Genomic DNA, 17,556 nt, shown 5'->3' on the forward strand with positions numbered 1-17,556 from the left:
GGTACTGGTCGAGGTTCATGGCGACTTGGAATTGGCGCGCGGTCGGGAGGGCGTCCATGAGGCCGCAGTTGCCACTCGACGGATCCATGCCGTCGGCGGGGCCGTTGAGCGAGGCCTTGCCGGTGTAGATGTCGGCCATCGCAAGGCCGAGAAGTGTTGTCAACGAAAGCAGGACGCGCATTGTAGCAGATATATGGAAGCAAAGACAAATTGATTTATGGTGCGTTGGCTCGACGGTCGATCGTAGGGCTTCGAGACGGAGATTCTAGCGACCCAGCTGTTTGAATACGACGTCTGTATGGTTGATCTCTGAAAAAGATGCGTAAAAAAATGGTCTGTCGACGCCTCCAAAGACCAACATTGTCTCATAATCTTCGGTTGTGCATCGTGCAAGCTTGCCATCTATTCCAGTGACGCGATGCTTGGCGCACCTTGTGCGCCTACTAGGTGCAGCCGGTTGATTACCGTTGGGAGGGAGAAGTGAAGAGCGACTGCCTGCTTTTGACTTGTTTCCCTTCGCGATCAAGCAGCAAGCTATCTGTGTGACAGGCCACACAACCAGGCATCGTATGCACAATAATGTATGCGCAGTACTGGCAGGATAGCTATCTTATTTATAGCTGATTGTGGAGAGAACTCACTCTTGACTGAGATCTTAGAGCTAAACTCGGAGGCATTTCATAGTCAAGGATATGGAGGACAATGCTAAAATGTTTTGGTGCATTCATATCGCAGATCGTGGGGCGCGCAAGACTTGTGATCTATGACGACAACCGCAAGGAGTTTTTCTTTGGTGGAGATTCCGCTCGACATGCTCATCCACCATTTTCAGCGACATTTTCCCGCATTTTAAGTTTTGATATTGCGGCTGCCCGGGCAAACATGAATTATTACCTAGGCTACATCATAAAGTCCACATTGTATAGCGTGCACTTCGCTTCGCCCATCGCAGAAGTGTATTGGAATTTATTTACTATGAGATTGACTCAGCTTACTAGACTAGACGCTTGCGAGCGGAATGGCGCCGCGCACGCGGGCCGGCAAGGTTGCGTGTTTTCCGTCACGCTCCACGCGGAGGTACCGCCACGTCTTGACGTCCAGCAGATGTAGCACGCCGCTGTGTTCCCATGACACGACGCCTGCAATCAGCGCCGACATCTTGTCTAAAAACACGCCACCTTCATGGTGTGCACTGTGGAGCATGAACATGCATTGCGCATTCAAGAGGAGCGAGTTTGCGTGGTTGGGAACAACCCGTGGGTGCACGAGCCGGGCAACCGTGTACGAGACCAACGCAGCGATCGCGCCGATGCCGTAGCCGACAAACATCCGGGTGACATTGCCGATCTGAACACTGCCGCTACGACAGTCGATGGCAAAGTCCATATCAATCGCAGTGCACGATCGGTGTAGACGTGCCACATGCTGTTGTGGCCACTGGACCGTCCAAAGAATCGCTGCGAGCCACGCTGCATTCGTGCTGTGGGACGAGTAGAGCGCCGTATACTCTTGCGTGACGCAGCTGAATACGTCGTTGAGGATAAAAACACTCCACGTTAGCTCGGACGCGGCAAGGACCGTGTTGTACCACACCAAATGCGGGGACTCAAACCGCGTGAAATGCCCGTGGGTCTGCACGAGGAAGAGAGGGCTCGTGTTGAGGAGCCACACGGCCGTGAGACTGCGAACGAGCAAGAATGGCCGTCCGATCCAGACCAAGCCGCCGAGACGCGTCAAGACCATGAGATTGACCGTCTCGACAAAACCGCGGTGCCAGAGTGCCGTCAATATCGCACCCGACGCTAGCGCAATGAGCACCACCGTAATGTACTGGACGCACCCTTGGCACACGAGCGAGAGACTATGTGCAATCGCGTCGGGGCTCGGTGAGATTGAGTCGAACGGCAGCGGTGCTGAGAGGGCCGTGATGCGGCCGACGTCACCCTCGTACATGACAACTTCACGGACACCGGTCGCCCATTCATAGAGGAGGCACCAGCCGTAGTATGGCCAACCGACTTCGGGTGCGAGAATGTTGATTGCAAATAGAAAGACTTCACCCGATGTGGCGTTTTGGAGGTACTGGACGAGAGACACGTTGTGCGCGTCGACAAGATCGTACACGAGTGTGGCAGCTGCGTGAAGCGGGTCAAACACTTCGGGATAAGTGGCTAGAAGCCCCCAGGTCTCTAAATAGTCGCTTGCGCACGAAGCTGTCGCGGAGGTGTCCAGGCTGCAGATCGCGTCCATATCAAGCACCCCGACGTGTGCGCTGTAGCCCAGTAACGCAAAGAGGAGCTGTGAAGACGTGGGCTGCATCAGCTCAGGAAACAAGGCGTAGCACATGCTGGAGGTACCGAAGAGCGTAGCGATCCCATACATGAACGGATACGGCGGCGCGTCATTCCCACACATGAGACGTCCCCCCATGGACATGAGCTCCTTGCTCTGCGCCAAGAGACTCCCCGGCACTTCAATAATGTAGGGTCGAGCTGGAAGGTTCGAAAACAAAATCGCTGCGCTTTCGTTGGCGACCAAGAGACGCGCGAGGCTGCCCGTAAAGTTGGCGTAGAGCGCCGAGAGCGACGACGGCACCGGCACATAGATCATGTCGACATTGCCAAATGGTCCAAGATGCGTTTCCAAGCTCACGAGGCCTGCGTTCAACGGCGGCACGAGCGTCAGGTTCTGGAACAACACCGCAATCGGCGTCGTGTTGGCGTAGGCGAACATCGGACTCTGGCGCACGAGGCTGGCCCTCCCGAGCAGTGTCGCGTTAGTCGAAATGGCCCAGAGGTCGCTGGCAAAGCTCCAGTACATGCGCATCGAGTTTTGCTGCGTGAGGTGGTACGCGCCTGGCGTATTGCTCAGCGGCAGCGCATACTGCAATCCCAGTGCATTCTCAATGTAGAACGCATCCGAGAAGCCCGTCGTCTTGAAGTTTTGCCACTGCAGCGTGAACCCAGCGACGCCGGCCTGGCGCCAGTAGGCCGCTTCGTCGACGCAACTTCTCGCATTGCTTTGAATCGCACGGAGCCAGTCGCGGCCATCGACCGACGTGGCGAGCGCCGTCGCAATGCCCACCTCAAACGACGTGCCCCAGCACTGCGTCCAGTCGTCCCAGCGCATGACGTTGCCAAGGCTCGTCTCCAAATAAACGGCGCCATTCGACACATACCGCGAGCGGCACCGCGCTTCCCGCGCAGACGAGCTCGCGAGCGACCAGCGCCGACCAAGGTCGACAAAGCAGTATTGCGTAAACATCCACGGCAAGCGGCACGGATCCATGCGCCGGAGGTTGGCGACGACGTCTTCCAGTGCAACGTCAGGCGAGAAGAGCTGTCGCCGCGCGGCGTGGCCACTGACGCGAATGGCGCCAACGCTGAGGTTGTATAGCTGCGAAGTGTCGGCAAAAGCGGGGTCGTTCAGCATGAATCCATCGTCAAACGAGTGGGTCAGGAGCCGTCGATTGAAGAGATTCCCGAGAAAAGCGTACGTGCCCGTGGCGTTGAAGCCCGCCCAGCCATAGTCGTTGGCGAGATTCGACTGCGCAACGCCCAAGTAGGCCACATTGCTAAAAAGTGAGAGCAGGAGACTCGGAATGCCCATGTATCGGCGAACGCTCTGGTACGTGCGAGCGATCCACGCCTTCGAGCGCGTCGGTGGCGGAGAATGGGTGGACGGTGTTGCATGAGTCTGGACATGCGGCAAAACAAGCGACGTTGTCGTCGTGCGCCGGTGCAGCACCGGCGTCGCAAAGCCAAAGGACGCGGACGGGACGAGGAGCCATGATTTCATATCGAAGAGGTACATCTTGCCTCGAAACTCAAAATGAAAGAGTCCGCAGCACGCTGAGGTGAGCGCATCCAAAGCCGTGTGGGCAATGTTGGGCTGGCGCTCGTGGAGGAAGGCGACGGCGGCCACGGGTAGCACGAGCGACGGGACTAGTCGAGCGCTGGGCATCCCAAGTGGCACGATCGGAATTTTCTGGGATTTACAGCACAGAGCGAGAAGCGCGCCGCTCGCGACGACACTGATGGGCAAAAATACAAGGAAAAGTGTCCGTTGAACGGTGCCAACGTCGACAGTGCCGCTGTTACAGTAGACCATTTCATCCACATTGATAGCCAAGCACTCGCGGCGCAAGCCCGAGCGGAATGGAAGCGGCGCGAGCTGCGTGGAGCCAACGAGTAGGAGCCAAGCGACGAGCGAGGTCAGAGACGCGTACTGATGCGTCCTCTTTTGCAGCACCGGGTGCAAAATGTCATGTGCCAAATAGGTCAGCCAAAGCACTTCGCCCGCGAGGAGACACGTCGTGACGAGCGACTTGGTCGAGGCGTGCAGTGCGTGCGTCATCGACAACTGGCTCTGAACAACAACGTCGGTCGTCGCCAAGCCAATGGTCGCAGCGACGCTGCGGCCCGCGAGGATACTGCGGCTCAACCACACAGGTCCCAAAAGCCGATGCAAGTAAAACCACTCGGTGTGCAAAGGTCGATGGTAGAGCCCGAGCAAAAAGAGCACGCTAGCGACAACAAGTACACCGATCGTCGTGATGGCAGCGCAGCGATAGAGGTACGCACTCAAGTCGGTCGAGATCGGTGTTGGCGATAACATTTGACGCGCGTACTGCTTGGAGATGAGGGTCAACGTTGTCGCGTCGCCTTGGAAAGCGACAGCTTCTCGATCATCGTGAACCCAGTCGTAGAGGTAGATGCCGCCAAAGAAGGCAAAGGACGGGTCAAGCAGCGGCAGTACCTCGATCGTCGGTTGACTGCTGTTGACGCTGAGAAACTGCATGAGACCGAGAGACGACGCGATCGGCGCGGGCTTGACCACGTAGCTGAGCTCGGCAAACGCAGCCGACAAGGCCGTGAATGCACTCGAGCACAAGCTCTCTTCTGTATGTGCGACTTGGCGGCAGATCGACGGGCCATACGCCGTCGGCGTCACCGCCATGGCAAAGAGACTCGACAGTGGTGCGAACGTCAGCGTGAGTGGTCGCTGGGCCGCGCAAACATCGTCAAAACCAAACGATTCTTGCACGAACGGAAGCGGTGCACCAAACGAACACATGGGGTTGCCGCCATAGAAGCGGTAGCTCAGCTCTTTCCACGGCTCGGGTGTCAATGTCATTGTGAGTGTCGGAAGGGCCGCAAGTAGCGTTGGGAAGGCAGGGTTCGAAGCGAGGGCTGTTTGAACCGCGACATGAAAGTCTTGCACGGCGGCGCGCAGCGGTGATGGCACCGGCAGCCACATCAAGTCGATGGACGTGAGCTGCCCGAGCTCGGCGTGCAGCACGGTGCTAATGAGGTTGAGGGGTACGCCGTTGTTGTAGTCTTCGAGTTGGTTGGGATGCGAATGGCCAAAAAACGCGGAGCTATTGCGCACGAGACTCTGGTTGGGCTGGAGGGACGCAAAATCGGTCTGAAGGCCCGCAAACAGGTAGATTGTTGTCCAGAACGATCCACGGCGGACGCTCGGAATTGTTTTTAGTGCCAAGCGTGGGGTCTGCCCCAAAGCGTTGCCAATGCCAATGGTCTCGAGCAGTCCTGTCTGGACGCGGTTGGCGTACTGGAGCTGAAAGATCCAGATCTGGTACGACGACCAGACGTCGACTTCGTCTAAAATCGCAAGCGGCGCGTGGGCATGCAGTGCTTCGACCCACGCAGGACCGTCCGCAAAGTCCTTTGCAATCGGCTGTGCAATGTGCAGGTCAAACTGGCTCCCAAACGCATCGTACCAAACGGCAAAGTTGACATTGCGCAGGATCGCTTCGAGGTACACGGCGCCATTTGCCCCATACCTTGTGGCGCACCGCGTTGCGCGCACGGCCGTGTGAGCGAGGCTGTAGCGCTGGCGCAAGTCGGCCCAGCAGTACCCACTCATAAGGTACGTGAGGTCCGCCACGTCGTACGACCGGAGACTTGCAATTGCATCGGCGGGCGCTTTGAGCTCTTCATGGACGATGCGCCGGGCGTACGCTGCCCCGATGCGAACGTCTCTTGACGGCAACAGCACGACATTGATTGGGTTCAAGAGGTCGAACGTAGCGTTGGCGGCCATGAGCGATAACTGCGCATTGAATATCTGCACGAGCGCGGTCGAGACGAGGCTCGTCGCAAAGCTCGGCCAGAGGTAGTCGTTCTCGAGGTACGGCTGCATGGCCGACAAGGCGAGAAGGCTCAGCGCGACACTGCCGAGGAAGTAGAGAGCTCCGAGGCGTTCCCGTACGAGGTCCAAGCGAGCCATCGTGACGTTGTTTGGTGGCGAAACACGGAACTGCAACGGCCACCGCTTCGAGCCCGTTTGGCGCCACAGAAACGCTCGATACGTTACCTTTGAGCGATTTGACATTCCTGGTGGGGATGCCACGAGCCTGGAACGTATTGACGTAAGCGACAGGCGCGTCTTCTTCATCTTTGGGAGCTACGGAAACAAACAGCCCGAATACAATCAAAGAAGAGAAGACCGAATGATCCATGGAGACGTGTCCGACCCATGTGCTACCGGTCGTTCACTCGTGCTTCGTCTCAAACTCGACATGCGGCCTCCACCACGGGCTGCTCGATCCAAGTGCTATTCTGCCATTCAATTCAATGCATGGGACTGCTCGTACTTTTGAACGACGATTTTACATCGTATTTGTCTATGAGGATATAAACACACTAGCCTATTCAACGAAAAATGCACTAGGTTGTCGCCGCCGCTTTCTTGGCCAGCGCTTTGGTCGCCTTGGCGGCGCTGGCATTGGTCTCGACCGGGTTATTGGGCTCGTACGCAGCCGTGATGTACTCGAGATCGACGATGCGCTCAGCGACGACCTTGAGCACGTTGCTCATGTACACCATCGTGTCGGACGACTGGTCCGTCACGGGCGGAATTTTGCCGCCCAAGCTTGTGCGACACCGGTTGTAGAGGTTCTTGATCGCCAAAATGATCTGCCCCGACTCGCGCGACCGGTCGTTGTACGTGCGATCGTCGCGGCCACGGTCCAAGTCGAGCTGGAAGGTCTCGCCGCGAATGCGTTCCAAATGTTGCTGGTGCCTACGGTCGATTGTCAAAATTTGTGTGTGGTCCCACATCTACCCGTGGATTTCGCTGTTTTGCACCAAAATGTTGTTTTCCATTTCGGTTTTGAACGTGCGCAGCTCTTGCCGCAGTCGGTCAATCTAGTCCCAAGTTTATCATCACATTTGATCCTCTTGGCGGGGATAAGGTACCTGCGACTCGGCGCTCTGCACCTGCACCTGGAGGTCCTTGTTGGCGTCGACCAAGGTCGCATACCGGTTCAGAATGTCGGCAATCTCTTCGTACTCTTGCTCGGACGCCTCGACCGCGCTGTCCAAGTACGTGCGGTACTTGAGTAGCTGGTCGCGCTTCTTCTCCAGCGCCTCCCGCTGCGAGACGTCCTTCTCATACTGCGCAAACAGCTGCTTCTTGCGCACGTCGTTTTGCTCGCTCGATCGGTGCTCGGTCTTGGCCTTGAGCTCGGCGCGCGTCCGCTTCGAGTCGTTCTCTTTGATAAACTTTTCAAACTTGCTCACTTGATCCCGCATTTCTTGCTGCTTGCGCTCAAACTCGCGCTGGCGCTCGGCACATGACTCGACGCGCTGCGCGTACTCCTCCTTCATAAATTCGAGCGCGTCGTTGACTTCGCGGAGCTCCTTGCGCTTCTTGAGCAGTAGCGTTGACTGCGACATCTACGCGCAGCCTCATGAGCCGCGAAATGGCACAAGCAAGACGACAAACCAGCGAGACGCCCGAGACGAGCGGCTCGAGCTCCGCGAGCTCTTTCGTGGGAAAATCATGGCTGCAAGAAGACAGTCAGCGACGAGGAGAGGGCGGCGCTGTATGCGTACCCTCGGAGCTTGGTCTCGGTCAAGAAGACCGAGTTGGGCGACCCTGGCGTCGGGTTGGTCGAGTCCACCGACATGCCCGACAAGATTGGTTTCGATTCGTCTCGCGCGCGTTTGATTGGCCACACGTTGGTCCAACCGCCAATCACATTGCGAGATCGCACCTATTTTTGAACGGAATGTACGATTTAGTGCAATTCCTGCCACTCAGATCTTAAATGCACTTGTCCTCGTCGCCGCACAATAGTATATATCAAGCGCATGAGACGCTACGACTCTACACGCTGCAGATCATAAAGGAGCGCAATTGCTGTCGCCACGACAGAGCTATCGTCTCCGTGTGTCGTCGCGAGCCTACCGCACAACGTGGCATCACGACGCGATTTAGACTCTTAAATCATCAACGTACAAGGAACAAGCTTCTTGGACCAGCCGCAGCGCCTCGTCCTTTGCATTGGGGTTGGCGAGATGCAGCGCTTGCGCATACTTGAGAGTCGTGAGACCCCGCAATGGTGCGAGCTCCGGGCCATAAAGCCATGTAAGCCCGTCGAGCGCTGTCGCGTACAATGTGAGTGCCAATGACGTCTGAGCTGCGTCTCGAAACGCTGCATTCTACCACAGAATATACATCGACAAGGAGCCAAAGCTAGCCGAGAAGGTTCCATCGCACCTCGGCACTCATGATCAAGTTGGCGAGCGTCTCAGCGCCTGCGATATTGTCCGCGTGGTATTTGTGGTACGACGCCTAGTCGATCCGAACGATCATACCAAGTACTTTTAGCTAATAAAGAGCACGAGAGAACGGACCTGCGTCAGTGCATAGGCGCGTTGCCGACATGCTATCGCCTCTGGTATAGCCTTGCGCCTAGCCGTGCGTTCGTGAACCTGCAATTTCTATGCGCCACAAACTGCTCCGCGCTGTCAGCCGCTTGGATCGCGCGTTGGACGAGGCGGGGTGTCACGTTGTCGTGCTCAATCACGGTCAAGCAGATGGGACACGAGGACGTTGCCCCATCAACATCGGGCTCAAGGCAGCCAGCGCAGCCGCGTCGACTGCACCCACAGCCTTCCAGCAAGTGTTCTTTTTTTGCCCAGCACGACCCCGACCCCTAAGCAAGTAGCCATCAGCACCCAGTGAACCAATGGCTACCGTGTACTTGGACGACCACGCAGCGAACGCAGTCGCAGTGGAAAAAGTACGAAGTTGCGAGTTCGAGTCGGCGCACACTTGTGGGTGCAACCAGCTCCGTGTAGGCAATCTAGTACCGACAGTGGGTGAGCAGCTGGTTGAAGTCGTGCTGGAGCTTCAAGGAGCGTCGACGCACCGTGAGTTCGTCGCCCCGCGAGATCGGTCGCAGCGCGCGCAGGTAAAGGTCGCGGCCGCAAAAGGTCGCCACGCAGTTGGGCACGCACGCATGGTTGTACGCCGCCGCCAATGGATAAAAGCCAATACCGAGAGGCACTTGCTCGGGCGAGCAGACAGTGAACGCGTTGCAGTTGAGCATCGCAAAGGTCAAGAGGAGGCGGTGCATGGACGGCAACGTATCTGCGACGTTGGTCGCGCCAAGGATCTGCAGCACGAGCGCACTCATGTCGCGGTAGCGCTGAATCGCGTCGGGTGCGTGCGCGTCGAGGTTGGTCGCATAGTCGCTCGGGTCGATGGCGCTATAGTGGAGGCGCGCCGCCAGCAACACAGTCGGCGTCGGTGACGGCCCGGCTGCCGACGCCATGTACGGCGCGAGGTACTTGCACTCGGGTCCGTGCGACGACCAGTCGGCGCGCTGGCAGTTGCGGCTGCAGTACTTGAGCAGCTTGCAGCGGGCGCAGCGCAGCGCGGCGGGGGCAAAGCAATGAGCGCAGGTCGCACCCAGGTCGAGCGGCAACGACGCAGTAGCCGTCGTACGAAGCACAAGCGTCCCGGCCGGGATGGGCACTGTCGCCAGCGCGCCAAAGCCGCGGCCAGCCACCGGCGCGCGCTCCCACATTATTTTGTCGGCCAGCAGGAATCCACCCAATCCAGTGGGTGGCCGGTTGATTGGCACATTGCAGTTGATATCCGGATACGTCACGTTTTTACCATATCTGTCTCAAATGCATTGGGATTTGTCGGGTGTGTCTCAGCTCCATCACGGAGGTGCCACATGGAACATGGCGAGGTTCAACAAAGGACGCCCCGCATCGTTTGTCCTCAGCGCAAAGTGTTTGGTTTGCATCCTGTCTGAAGTTTCTAGGCTTAATGCACCGCGGGCTGCCGCTGCCGTAGGACGTAGTACCCGCCATCGCTTCTCGAACGAGTACTACTACGTCAAGACGGCAAGACGGCAAGTAGCAAGAAGGCAAGCCGTCGTGCGACCTCAAGATGCGTGCTTCTTCAAGCGCGACACGTATTACGACGCAAAGACGATGCGCACCGCAGCCAGCTCCACTACCATCGCTGAACCATCACGTTGAATCCAAAGGGGGGACAGAAGCACGAGTCGCCCACCGCTCTCGCTGCACGTATATCGCCCTACCTGAGAACAGATAGCATGCTTTTCCCTTGCAAGAGGCGGTGCGAGGGGATCAAAAGCAAGAAGCAACGCCGTTCTTTCGACGTACGAGGTCGGACGACGACTTGTTGACGCAGCATGGTGGCGCACGGTGTCAAGGTGTGCACCACAAGCGGGGCCGTCCGACGACGACCTGACGTACGCGCGGTCGCACACGGCAGAGCTGGGAAAGTGCGAGTACTGAATATGCAGCCAACGGCGCACCCAGCCACTGGATTTATGCCTGCCCAGGTGGTTGATTTTTCGAGCACGCACGGTCGGGCATACAAATACGCTGCTAATTTCTGGCAGGAATCCCATGGCGACGTTGAAGTTGATCGACAGCTGCGCACTGCACAAATCCACGTAAATCAACGGCAAGTATTGCACACGCTTGCAGTTTGGCCACGAAACAAGTCTTTGCCAGTGGCGCCAGTGCCCTTCTGATAGTTAGTTATTGGAAAACGAACCGTTTTTTCATTTTCGGAACTTCTGTCTCACTTCTTATTTGGCACCGTATGACGACCACCAACCCGTACCTCGGCTGCCTCGGCGTCGTCCTCGCCGTCGTCTTCTTCGGAACGACGTACGTCCCTGCCAAGCAGTACCCGACCTACGACGGCATGGTCTTCCAGTGGTACATGGTACGACAATCCATCTCTGCGTGTGCTCATTGCATCCTCTAGTGCTCGGGCATCCTCGCCGTCGGTCTCATGTGGGGTCTTATCTCGAACGAGTGGAGCTACATCGCTGAGAAGGGTACGAAGACGACAAACGACTCGATACGAGCGTGCCTCTGACCGTGTGCGATAGGGATGTTTATGTTTCCCGGTGGACTCCTTGGCGGCTGCCTCTTTGCGATCGCCAACCTGTTGATCCCGACCGTTGTCAACACGCTCGGTCTCGGCGTCGGCTTTATGCTCTGGAACGGCGCCAACATCACCATGGGTTACGTCGTGTCGCGCTACGGTAGGCGCGCAAAAGTTGAGTTTGCACTTGACCACTAAGATCGTATAGGGCTCTTTGGCGTCGATCCGACGATCCCGACGTACCCGCGCATCTCGGAGCTCGGGATCCTCTTCATGATCGGCTCGATCCTTGTGTACGGCAAGATCCAGCCAACGCTCTCGTCGTCCGCATCGGTCCAGCTCGAAAACCAAAGCTCGACCGAAGCCAAGCCGTTGATCGACAAGTCGTCGCCGGCGTCGTCGACGTCGTCGGCGCTTGATCTGGACGTGCCGGCGCTGCGCCGCGAGTCGCTCGCCCAGTCGCTCATGCACCCGGAACTGCCCAACTATGGTCCATTCACGATTCCAAACGAACGCGTCGAAGTGGTCGAAGATGGCTCGGACGAGAAGAAGCGCCGCGTCGTGGGCATTGCGCTGGCGCTCTTTGTCGGGTGTCTCCTCGGCAACTGCCTCACGCCCTATGTGCTCTGGCAGCAAGCGTGCAACCAAGCCGGGAAGGACTGCGACCCGCTCAACTTTTTGTTTTCGCAATGCATGGGCATCTACATCACGTCGACGATCGCGTTCCTCCTCTACTCGACCGTGCATCGCATCCGGAAGCGCCGCATGCCCCGCAGCGCGCTCCGCCCGGCGTACGTCTCGGGCTTGCTCTGGGCGACAGGCCTCGCGGGCCAGCTCCTCTCGGCCGGCAACCTCGGCTTTGATCTTGTCTATCCACTCACGGCCATCGGCCCCGCGATGGTGTCGATGCTCTGGTCGGCGGTTTACTTTAAGGAGATTGAAGGCCGCCGCAACATGTGCATTCTGGCCGCCGGCACGTGTATGATCTTTATTGGCACCGCCCTCCGCGTCTATGCGAGTTAATCGAGCACATCTTGTCGATTTTTGATTTTTCCATTTTTTGTCGACGACGATTTTGTGGCACGACCGCCCTCTTGTCATGGATGTACAGAGTGTCGTGCGTTGGATACTAGTAGAGCGATTTTGATGGCGTTTGTCCAGATGCGGATAGCATGCGTTGACCACCTTTGGTCTAGACGGTGGCTTCCTGCTTCGCATTTCTCAAGGTACAGGGTTCGAGCCCCGTTGTGTCGTCCCTTTCTTCGCTCTCTCATTGGCGTTGGCATCGGTACCGTCAAGGTTAGCTCTTGCTATATTGACAACGACGAGTCAAAGCAGTTTTATACTATACAACCTGCTATGATCGTCGCTTACGCCTCCTTTGGCAGGACGAACTCTACATGTAAGCACGCCAAATCGTGGGAGGGTCAGCGGAACACCCGTGTCAAATTGAGAAGTGTCCTTCTCCATTTCAATGCCCCCGTGTGCTCACGTATGTGGTCGCACGACACACAACACGCAGATGATGGTAGGCAGCCAAGATCAGAGGCGAACCGTCCTCGTCCGAGGGTCTTCACAATGGCAACGCGACTCCCTCGGGTCTTCCATCGTTACGGACCGAGCCGAGGTATACGGCCGCATTGAGCGGCATTACAGCCTCCGCCGTGGGCTTGATTCTAATGTGGTATGCTCTATCACAATGAAGCGTCTGCAGGATGACAGACGATATGTGCTGTACTCCGAGATAGCAAGCGAGCAAGCAAGCGAACTTCAACACGATCCAATGAGAGGCACGACAATAGGAGGCGGCTAGTCCTCAATAAGCCAAACGTGTTGGATACAAAGCGAATGCTGAAGTGAGCCACTAGGACTCAGTCTACTGACAACGGGCAGGGAGTGGCTGCAGTCCACTTCCCTACTAATGCCCATACTACTATATCCAGAACATTCCGCCGTGGGTTGACAATGGAACATTTGGCATGAAGATCCTTCCAGGATCTTCAGCAGACAGGATCTATCACTAGGCTTAGGATACAGCCGCCTATGTTCCCAGAACATGAGCTGTGCGGGTGGATTGTCATGTAGTCCTTTAACTAGCACGGTATCCCAGATATACCACACGATATGCGCGTGGTGGCCCACGCACACACCGTGCTCGACGAACGGGCGACCTGAGCGCAGCTCGATTTGGCATGGCGCCCATTCAGTCGCCTACGGCAGTGTCGACCCACAGTGATTCAAATTTATATAGCTCTTTACTAAAGACAATTGGAGCTTCTAGTCCTCGCGTCCTTAAAGGGACCTGTGACGTTTCCGTTGACGGACCCTACCCCGCGACGTTTGCGCGGTAGTGTCGGATGCAGAAATCGTATGCTTTGTCTAGTCGACGTCCAACGCGCCAGTCCTAGCACAAGATAGGCAGTGTCATTTGACCGAGAGACGCGGTCGGCAGCTTTCGTAAAATCAGGGAATGTATGACCACATAGAATTGCGCAAGATATGAAACTGAGAGGCCGTAGACTGCCCTCCACGTCTCGCGCCTCGGCCTAGCTCGTTGGTTATTGGTGCTCGAATCGCTGAGCTATCGTCGTTGCTTGATGTTATGTGTTTGGCTCGGTCGTGGCGTCTGATCCGACCCGCGGGTTTGAGCCAGCGCGTCTGATCCTGGCGCCGGACCAGACGCCCCTTCTGTCGGAATCTTGTGCGAAGAAGAGTAGCTCTATCACCACGCGGCTGCAAATGTGTGGCTGGAGCTGGGAGCTAGCTGGTCGCAGTTGCCGGTAGTAAGATCGCACTGGGCGATTGTATGCCGACGGCGCGCGACATGTGCCCACAACCACCCACGGCGCCGCTGTCAATGACGACGCGTCAATGAACGCCGCGCCGCAGTTGCACTTGAAGCAAAAGTAGCTTGGCTTCATTGGCTACGAAGCAACCACCCCGATCCCCCTCGCAACTGATTCACTCGTTCGATCCAGCTTGCCGCTCGCCGCGCTTCTCCCGCCCTTGCCGCGTCCATTCCCGCATCGCCACTGCACGCGACGACGCCTAGTTATAACACATTTGCTAGACAATTATGGCTATCTATTGTCGATTTGGAATCTACCACGCGTTGAAATAGCAAGCACGTTCGTTGCCTTTCCATCTCGCGAACGAACGCGTGGAGTTCGCCCACATATCCGGTGCATCCGGATATCCGGCTTGCCACATGCAATCTCACGACTGTCTCACTTTGCACCAAATCTATCTCAACCGTCTCATACGTTCGCGCCGAATCGAGAACGTGCGCTGTCCATGCAGCGTCATCTTCTGCTGTGGTCATCGCCATCAACTCGTATCGACTGCCCTACAAGCGTACTGAGGTCCTCTGCCAGCTCGGTCTTGACGTGGGCTGCTGCGCACGTCGTCAGCACGTCGTCAGCAAGCGTACCACCGCCTCCACTGCCCATACGTTTAGCACCAAAACAACATAAGGTCTTATTCCTATTGCATTGCCACGGGCCAAAGCTTTCTATGATGTGCCCTTGCTATTTGCTGTGACCTCGCAGCTCGAAGTATACAAACGACGCCGTTGAAGCGCTGCCCCTTCTTGGGCATTCGCTTGACGTATACCGTACGATAGACAGTGCTGTGAAGTGGTCCATCTCGTGCCGGCAAAAGCATCGCCAGGTACGGCCATGACCGCCATTATGACAAGCAACTTTCTAGTCCTCGTCGTGCAGGAAAGAAGGCGGTTAACGTGGCGGGCGGCGGGTGTCGTCCCGCAGTCGCCGCCTTGGATCGTGCTTCAATGTGGCGGGCGTCCGATTTAATTAAAAAATAAAATGGCCATACCAAAGCACTTGGCTTGGCTATACAGCATGCTCTGTGTGCATTAAATATGGCATTGGTGCCAGCGGGGTAGGGCCGTCGGAATATCAGCCAATCACGTGTCCGTATCATGCTGCATACATTCGCCAAGAGAAGCCTTCTGGCAGTCTCTGCGGTCATTTGCTCTTACGTTGCCGTACTCGCATCTACCGCCTCTGCGCCGAGGCCGTCGATACCCCCCAGTACTAGACTACTACCACCTACCATCGCCATGGAGAGCTACACGGAGCCGCTGGACGTCTCGATGATGGCGCCGCTGCCGCAGCTGGTCCACACGCCCATTGATGTGGACATCTCGTGCCTCTCGCTGCATGGGCCGCCGCTCGCGCAGCCCGAAGCCGAGCCCTTGCTCTCGCCGTCGCACGCGCTGCCGACAGTGCTGCCCGCGACCTTTCTGCGTACGATCTGCGACCAGCTCGAGTTTTACTTTTGCGACGACAACCTCCTCGGCGACCTCTTCTTGCTGAAGAACATGAACGCGCACGGCTACGTCAAGCTCGAGCTGCTCGCGACCTTTGGCCGCGTCAAGAAGCTCACGACCGACATTGCGCTCCTCCAGCAAGCGCTCGAGCTCTCGACCAAGCTCCTCTTGAGCGAAGAAGGCGCGAGTGTGTGCCGCAAGGACCCGCTGCCGTACGACCAGACGTACCATGGCAAGCTGTCGCGCACTGCGATTGCGTACAACCTCGCCGAAGACGCGAGCATTGCGAGCCTCAAGGACACCTTCCGCACGTGCGGCGAAATCACGTACCTCCGCCTCCTCAAGAAGAACGGCGCGACCGGCCGCAACGCGGTGCTCAAGCCGCCCGTCATTTCCGGCGAAACGTACTTACGTGTTGCTTGTGGTCATGACCTTATCCGCGATGTAGGTATGCGATCATTGAGTTTATCGACGCCGAGATGGCCAACCACGCCGTCTTGACGCTCTCGGACCAGTACAACTGGCGCACGGGCATGCAGGTCGTGCTCTTTGATGGCACGACCACCGACAAGCTCAAGCAGCGTATGTTTCCGGTCGAAGTCGACCGACGCCGCGCCAAGTCGGCCGCGGCGGCGTTCCAGTCGACGAACGGCGGCGGCTCCAACTCGGCCTCGAGCTCGCCCCGCGCCGGCAACAAGGTACCGTTCACCCAATCTTCTTCTCAGTTCTTAGTGTATGATGCTAGTCGGCCCCGATTCACGTCGAGTCGGTGGGCGAGGGCCTCAACGACCTCAGCGAAGGCAAAGTGAGCACGGGCGTTGTCTACTCGATCCGTGGCGCCGGCGGCCTCATCACGCCCGCCCGCCAAGACGGCTCGTCGATCAGCTTCCGCCTCGTGCCCGACGAAGACGGCTCGATTGACATTTTCCAAGGCGACTACGTTTCCTTTACAGTCGGCAAAAACAAGAAGAGCGGACGCAAATACGCATCGAAAGTCAAGCTCGAGTACCGCCCGCCGAGCGTGCACGCAGCTGCGACCGCGCCGCCCACCCGCCACGAGAACCACCACACGTCCATGGCCAATGGCGAGCGCAGCCGCGCCCGCACGATGGGCAACGACGCTGCGACGCCCTTTACGCGCGGCCGGTCGTCGTCGTCAGGCCAGCGGCCGCAGCGCTTGCCGCTCAAGAGCCCGGACGCGGTCGACTCTGCGATCGCGCAGGCCTTTCGGCAAGCGGCCGGCCCCGACGGCACGCGCGGCTTTGGCCGCGCACGGGGCCCACTCCCGGCCAAGAAGGAGCCCGGCTTGAGTGCGTCGTTTGCAGCCGACCTCGCGGGCCGTCGCCGGGCGGCGTCGTCGGGCGCGCCGCCGCCGCCCAGCTTTTTCGGCTCGGGCAATGGCTTTGCTTTCTAAACCGACCAGTTCGGTTGGTGCGACGTTGGCCACGTACGACTTCTTATGACAACATATTGTGTATACCGCATTGCTCCCCAACGTATAATGTACAACTTCTTCTTTGCCCATGCACTTCTACTCTAGTCCTCTCCTTGTAGTACAGTAGCTTGGCACTTTTGCGAGTTGGGACGAGGGCGGTGGCGCGACCGGCGGCGGCTACTCGAGGCTGTCGCCGTGGGTGGCACGGCTACTCCTGAGGCACGCGGTCATGCGTGGCTACTCGACTGGTGCGCCTGTCGCCTCGAAAGATAAGCTCTTGGACAAGCTTGGCTCGATAACATTTGCCGACCACGCTTGCCGTGGAAGCCGCTGCCATCGTATTAGCGCAGTACAGTACCGACCGCAGCACCTTCGGCTGTACACATTCTGTGTGAACTGCGCAAAAAAAGACGACTCTACGAGGTATGAGTACGCGCGCCAGCCGCACTGGGCTGGGTAGCTTGGCCGTCGATGGAGCGACGACGACGTTGCCACGAAATTGCTTGCACCGCAAAGCTCTGTGTAATGAACCAGCTCGGCCTGTCCTTTGTGTCAGTTCTCTGGTCGTTGGCATTCGTAGTCTCTAGTACCATGACGCGCTTTGGTTGGTGGCGAATGGGTTGCGTGCTCAATG

At 57.6% G+C, this 17,556-nt stretch overlaps 6 protein-coding genes across 6 annotated transcripts in view; 2 read left to right on the top strand and 4 right to left on the bottom strand.

The window, feature by feature from the left end:
• The window catches only part of SDRG_03744 (hypothetical protein), a 1,724-nt gene extending 1,447 nt beyond the window's left edge, over nucleotides 1-277 (bottom strand). The window contains exon 1 of the mRNA XM_008609387.1: nucleotides 6-277. Within this exon, the coding sequence (XP_008607609.1) occupies nucleotides 6-181 (176 nt within the window). The 5' untranslated portion in view covers nucleotides 182-277. The remainder of the gene's footprint in view (nucleotides 1-5) is intronic.
• A 648-nt stretch (nucleotides 278-925) lies between these two features.
• On the bottom strand, nucleotides 926-6,265 carry SDRG_03745 (hypothetical protein). Its single transcript, XM_008609388.1, has one exon. It carries the CDS (start codon nucleotides 6,250-6,252, stop codon nucleotides 1,000-1,002), a length of 5,253 nt encoding a protein of 1,750 aa, XP_008607610.1. The 5' UTR covers nucleotides 6,253-6,265; the 3' UTR covers nucleotides 926-999.
• A 427-nt stretch (nucleotides 6,266-6,692) lies between these two features.
• SDRG_03746 (hypothetical protein) lies at nucleotides 6,693-7,936 on the bottom strand (the record flags this gene model as incomplete). Its single annotated transcript, XM_008609389.1, has 5 exons — nucleotides 6,693-7,047; nucleotides 7,090-7,172; nucleotides 7,224-7,703; nucleotides 7,753-7,813; nucleotides 7,863-7,936. 5 exons carry the CDS (start codon nucleotides 7,934-7,936, stop codon nucleotides 6,693-6,695), a joined length of 1,053 nt encoding a protein of 350 aa, XP_008607611.1.
• A 192-nt stretch (nucleotides 7,937-8,128) lies between these two features.
• SDRG_03747 (hypothetical protein) lies at nucleotides 8,129-9,844 on the bottom strand (the record flags this gene model as incomplete). Its single annotated transcript, XM_008609390.1, has 7 exons — nucleotides 8,129-8,213; nucleotides 8,269-8,471; nucleotides 8,530-8,604; nucleotides 8,667-8,724; nucleotides 8,769-8,968; nucleotides 9,017-9,118; nucleotides 9,185-9,844. The coding sequence occupies 7 exons, from the start codon at nucleotides 9,842-9,844 to the stop codon at nucleotides 8,129-8,131; spliced, it is 1,383 nt and encodes a 460-aa protein (XP_008607612.1).
• Nucleotides 9,845-10,752: 908 nt separating this feature from the next.
• Nucleotides 10,753-12,237, top strand: SDRG_03748 (hypothetical protein). Its single transcript, XM_008609391.1, has 4 exons — nucleotides 10,753-11,031; nucleotides 11,074-11,146; nucleotides 11,201-11,356; nucleotides 11,405-12,237. Exons 1-4 carry the CDS (start codon nucleotides 10,906-10,908, stop codon nucleotides 12,217-12,219), a joined length of 1,170 nt encoding a protein of 389 aa, XP_008607613.1. The 5' UTR covers nucleotides 10,753-10,905; the 3' UTR covers nucleotides 12,220-12,237.
• Nucleotides 12,238-15,168: 2,931 nt separating this feature from the next.
• Nucleotides 15,169-17,011, top strand: SDRG_03749 (hypothetical protein). The gene is made up of 3 exons (XM_008609392.1): nucleotides 15,169-15,891; nucleotides 15,936-16,185; nucleotides 16,233-17,011. Exons 1-3 carry the CDS (start codon nucleotides 15,278-15,280, stop codon nucleotides 16,899-16,901), a joined length of 1,533 nt encoding a protein of 510 aa, XP_008607614.1. The 5' UTR covers nucleotides 15,169-15,277; the 3' UTR covers nucleotides 16,902-17,011.
• Nucleotides 17,012-17,556: the final 545 nt, after the last annotated feature.

The sequence above is a fragment of the Saprolegnia diclina genome (genome assembly GCF_000281045.1).
Source record: "Saprolegnia diclina VS20 unplaced genomic scaffold supercont1.9, whole genome shotgun sequence".
In the NCBI taxonomy this organism is placed as follows: domain Eukaryota; phylum Oomycota; class Saprolegniomycetes; order Saprolegniales; family Saprolegniaceae; genus Saprolegnia; species Saprolegnia diclina.

Excerpts from the sequence above, each read along its gene's own strand:
- SDRG_03745 (XM_008609388.1), bottom strand. The coding sequence starts at position 6,252 with ATGGCTCGCTTGGACCTCGTACGGGAACGCCTCGGAGCTCTCTACTTC.
- SDRG_03748 (XM_008609391.1), top strand. The coding sequence starts at position 10,906 with ATGACGACCACCAACCCGTACCTCGGCTGCCTCGGCGTCGTCCTCGCC. Across the intron at positions 11,147-11,200 it reads GAGCTACATCGCTGAGAAGG|GGATGTTTATGTTTCCCGGT; the intron begins GTACGAAGACGA and ends CGTGTGCGATAG. Across the intron at positions 11,357-11,404 it reads TTACGTCGTGTCGCGCTACG|GGCTCTTTGGCGTCGATCCG; the intron begins GTAGGCGCGCAA and ends AAGATCGTATAG.
- SDRG_03749 (XM_008609392.1), top strand. The coding sequence starts at position 15,278 with ATGGAGAGCTACACGGAGCCGCTGGACGTCTCGATGATGGCGCCGCTG. Across the intron at positions 15,892-15,935 it reads CCCGTCATTTCCGGCGAAAC|GTATGCGATCATTGAGTTTA; the intron begins GTACTTACGTGT and ends TCCGCGATGTAG. Across the intron at positions 16,186-16,232 it reads CGCCCCGCGCCGGCAACAAG|TCGGCCCCGATTCACGTCGA; the intron begins GTACCGTTCACC and ends GTATGATGCTAG.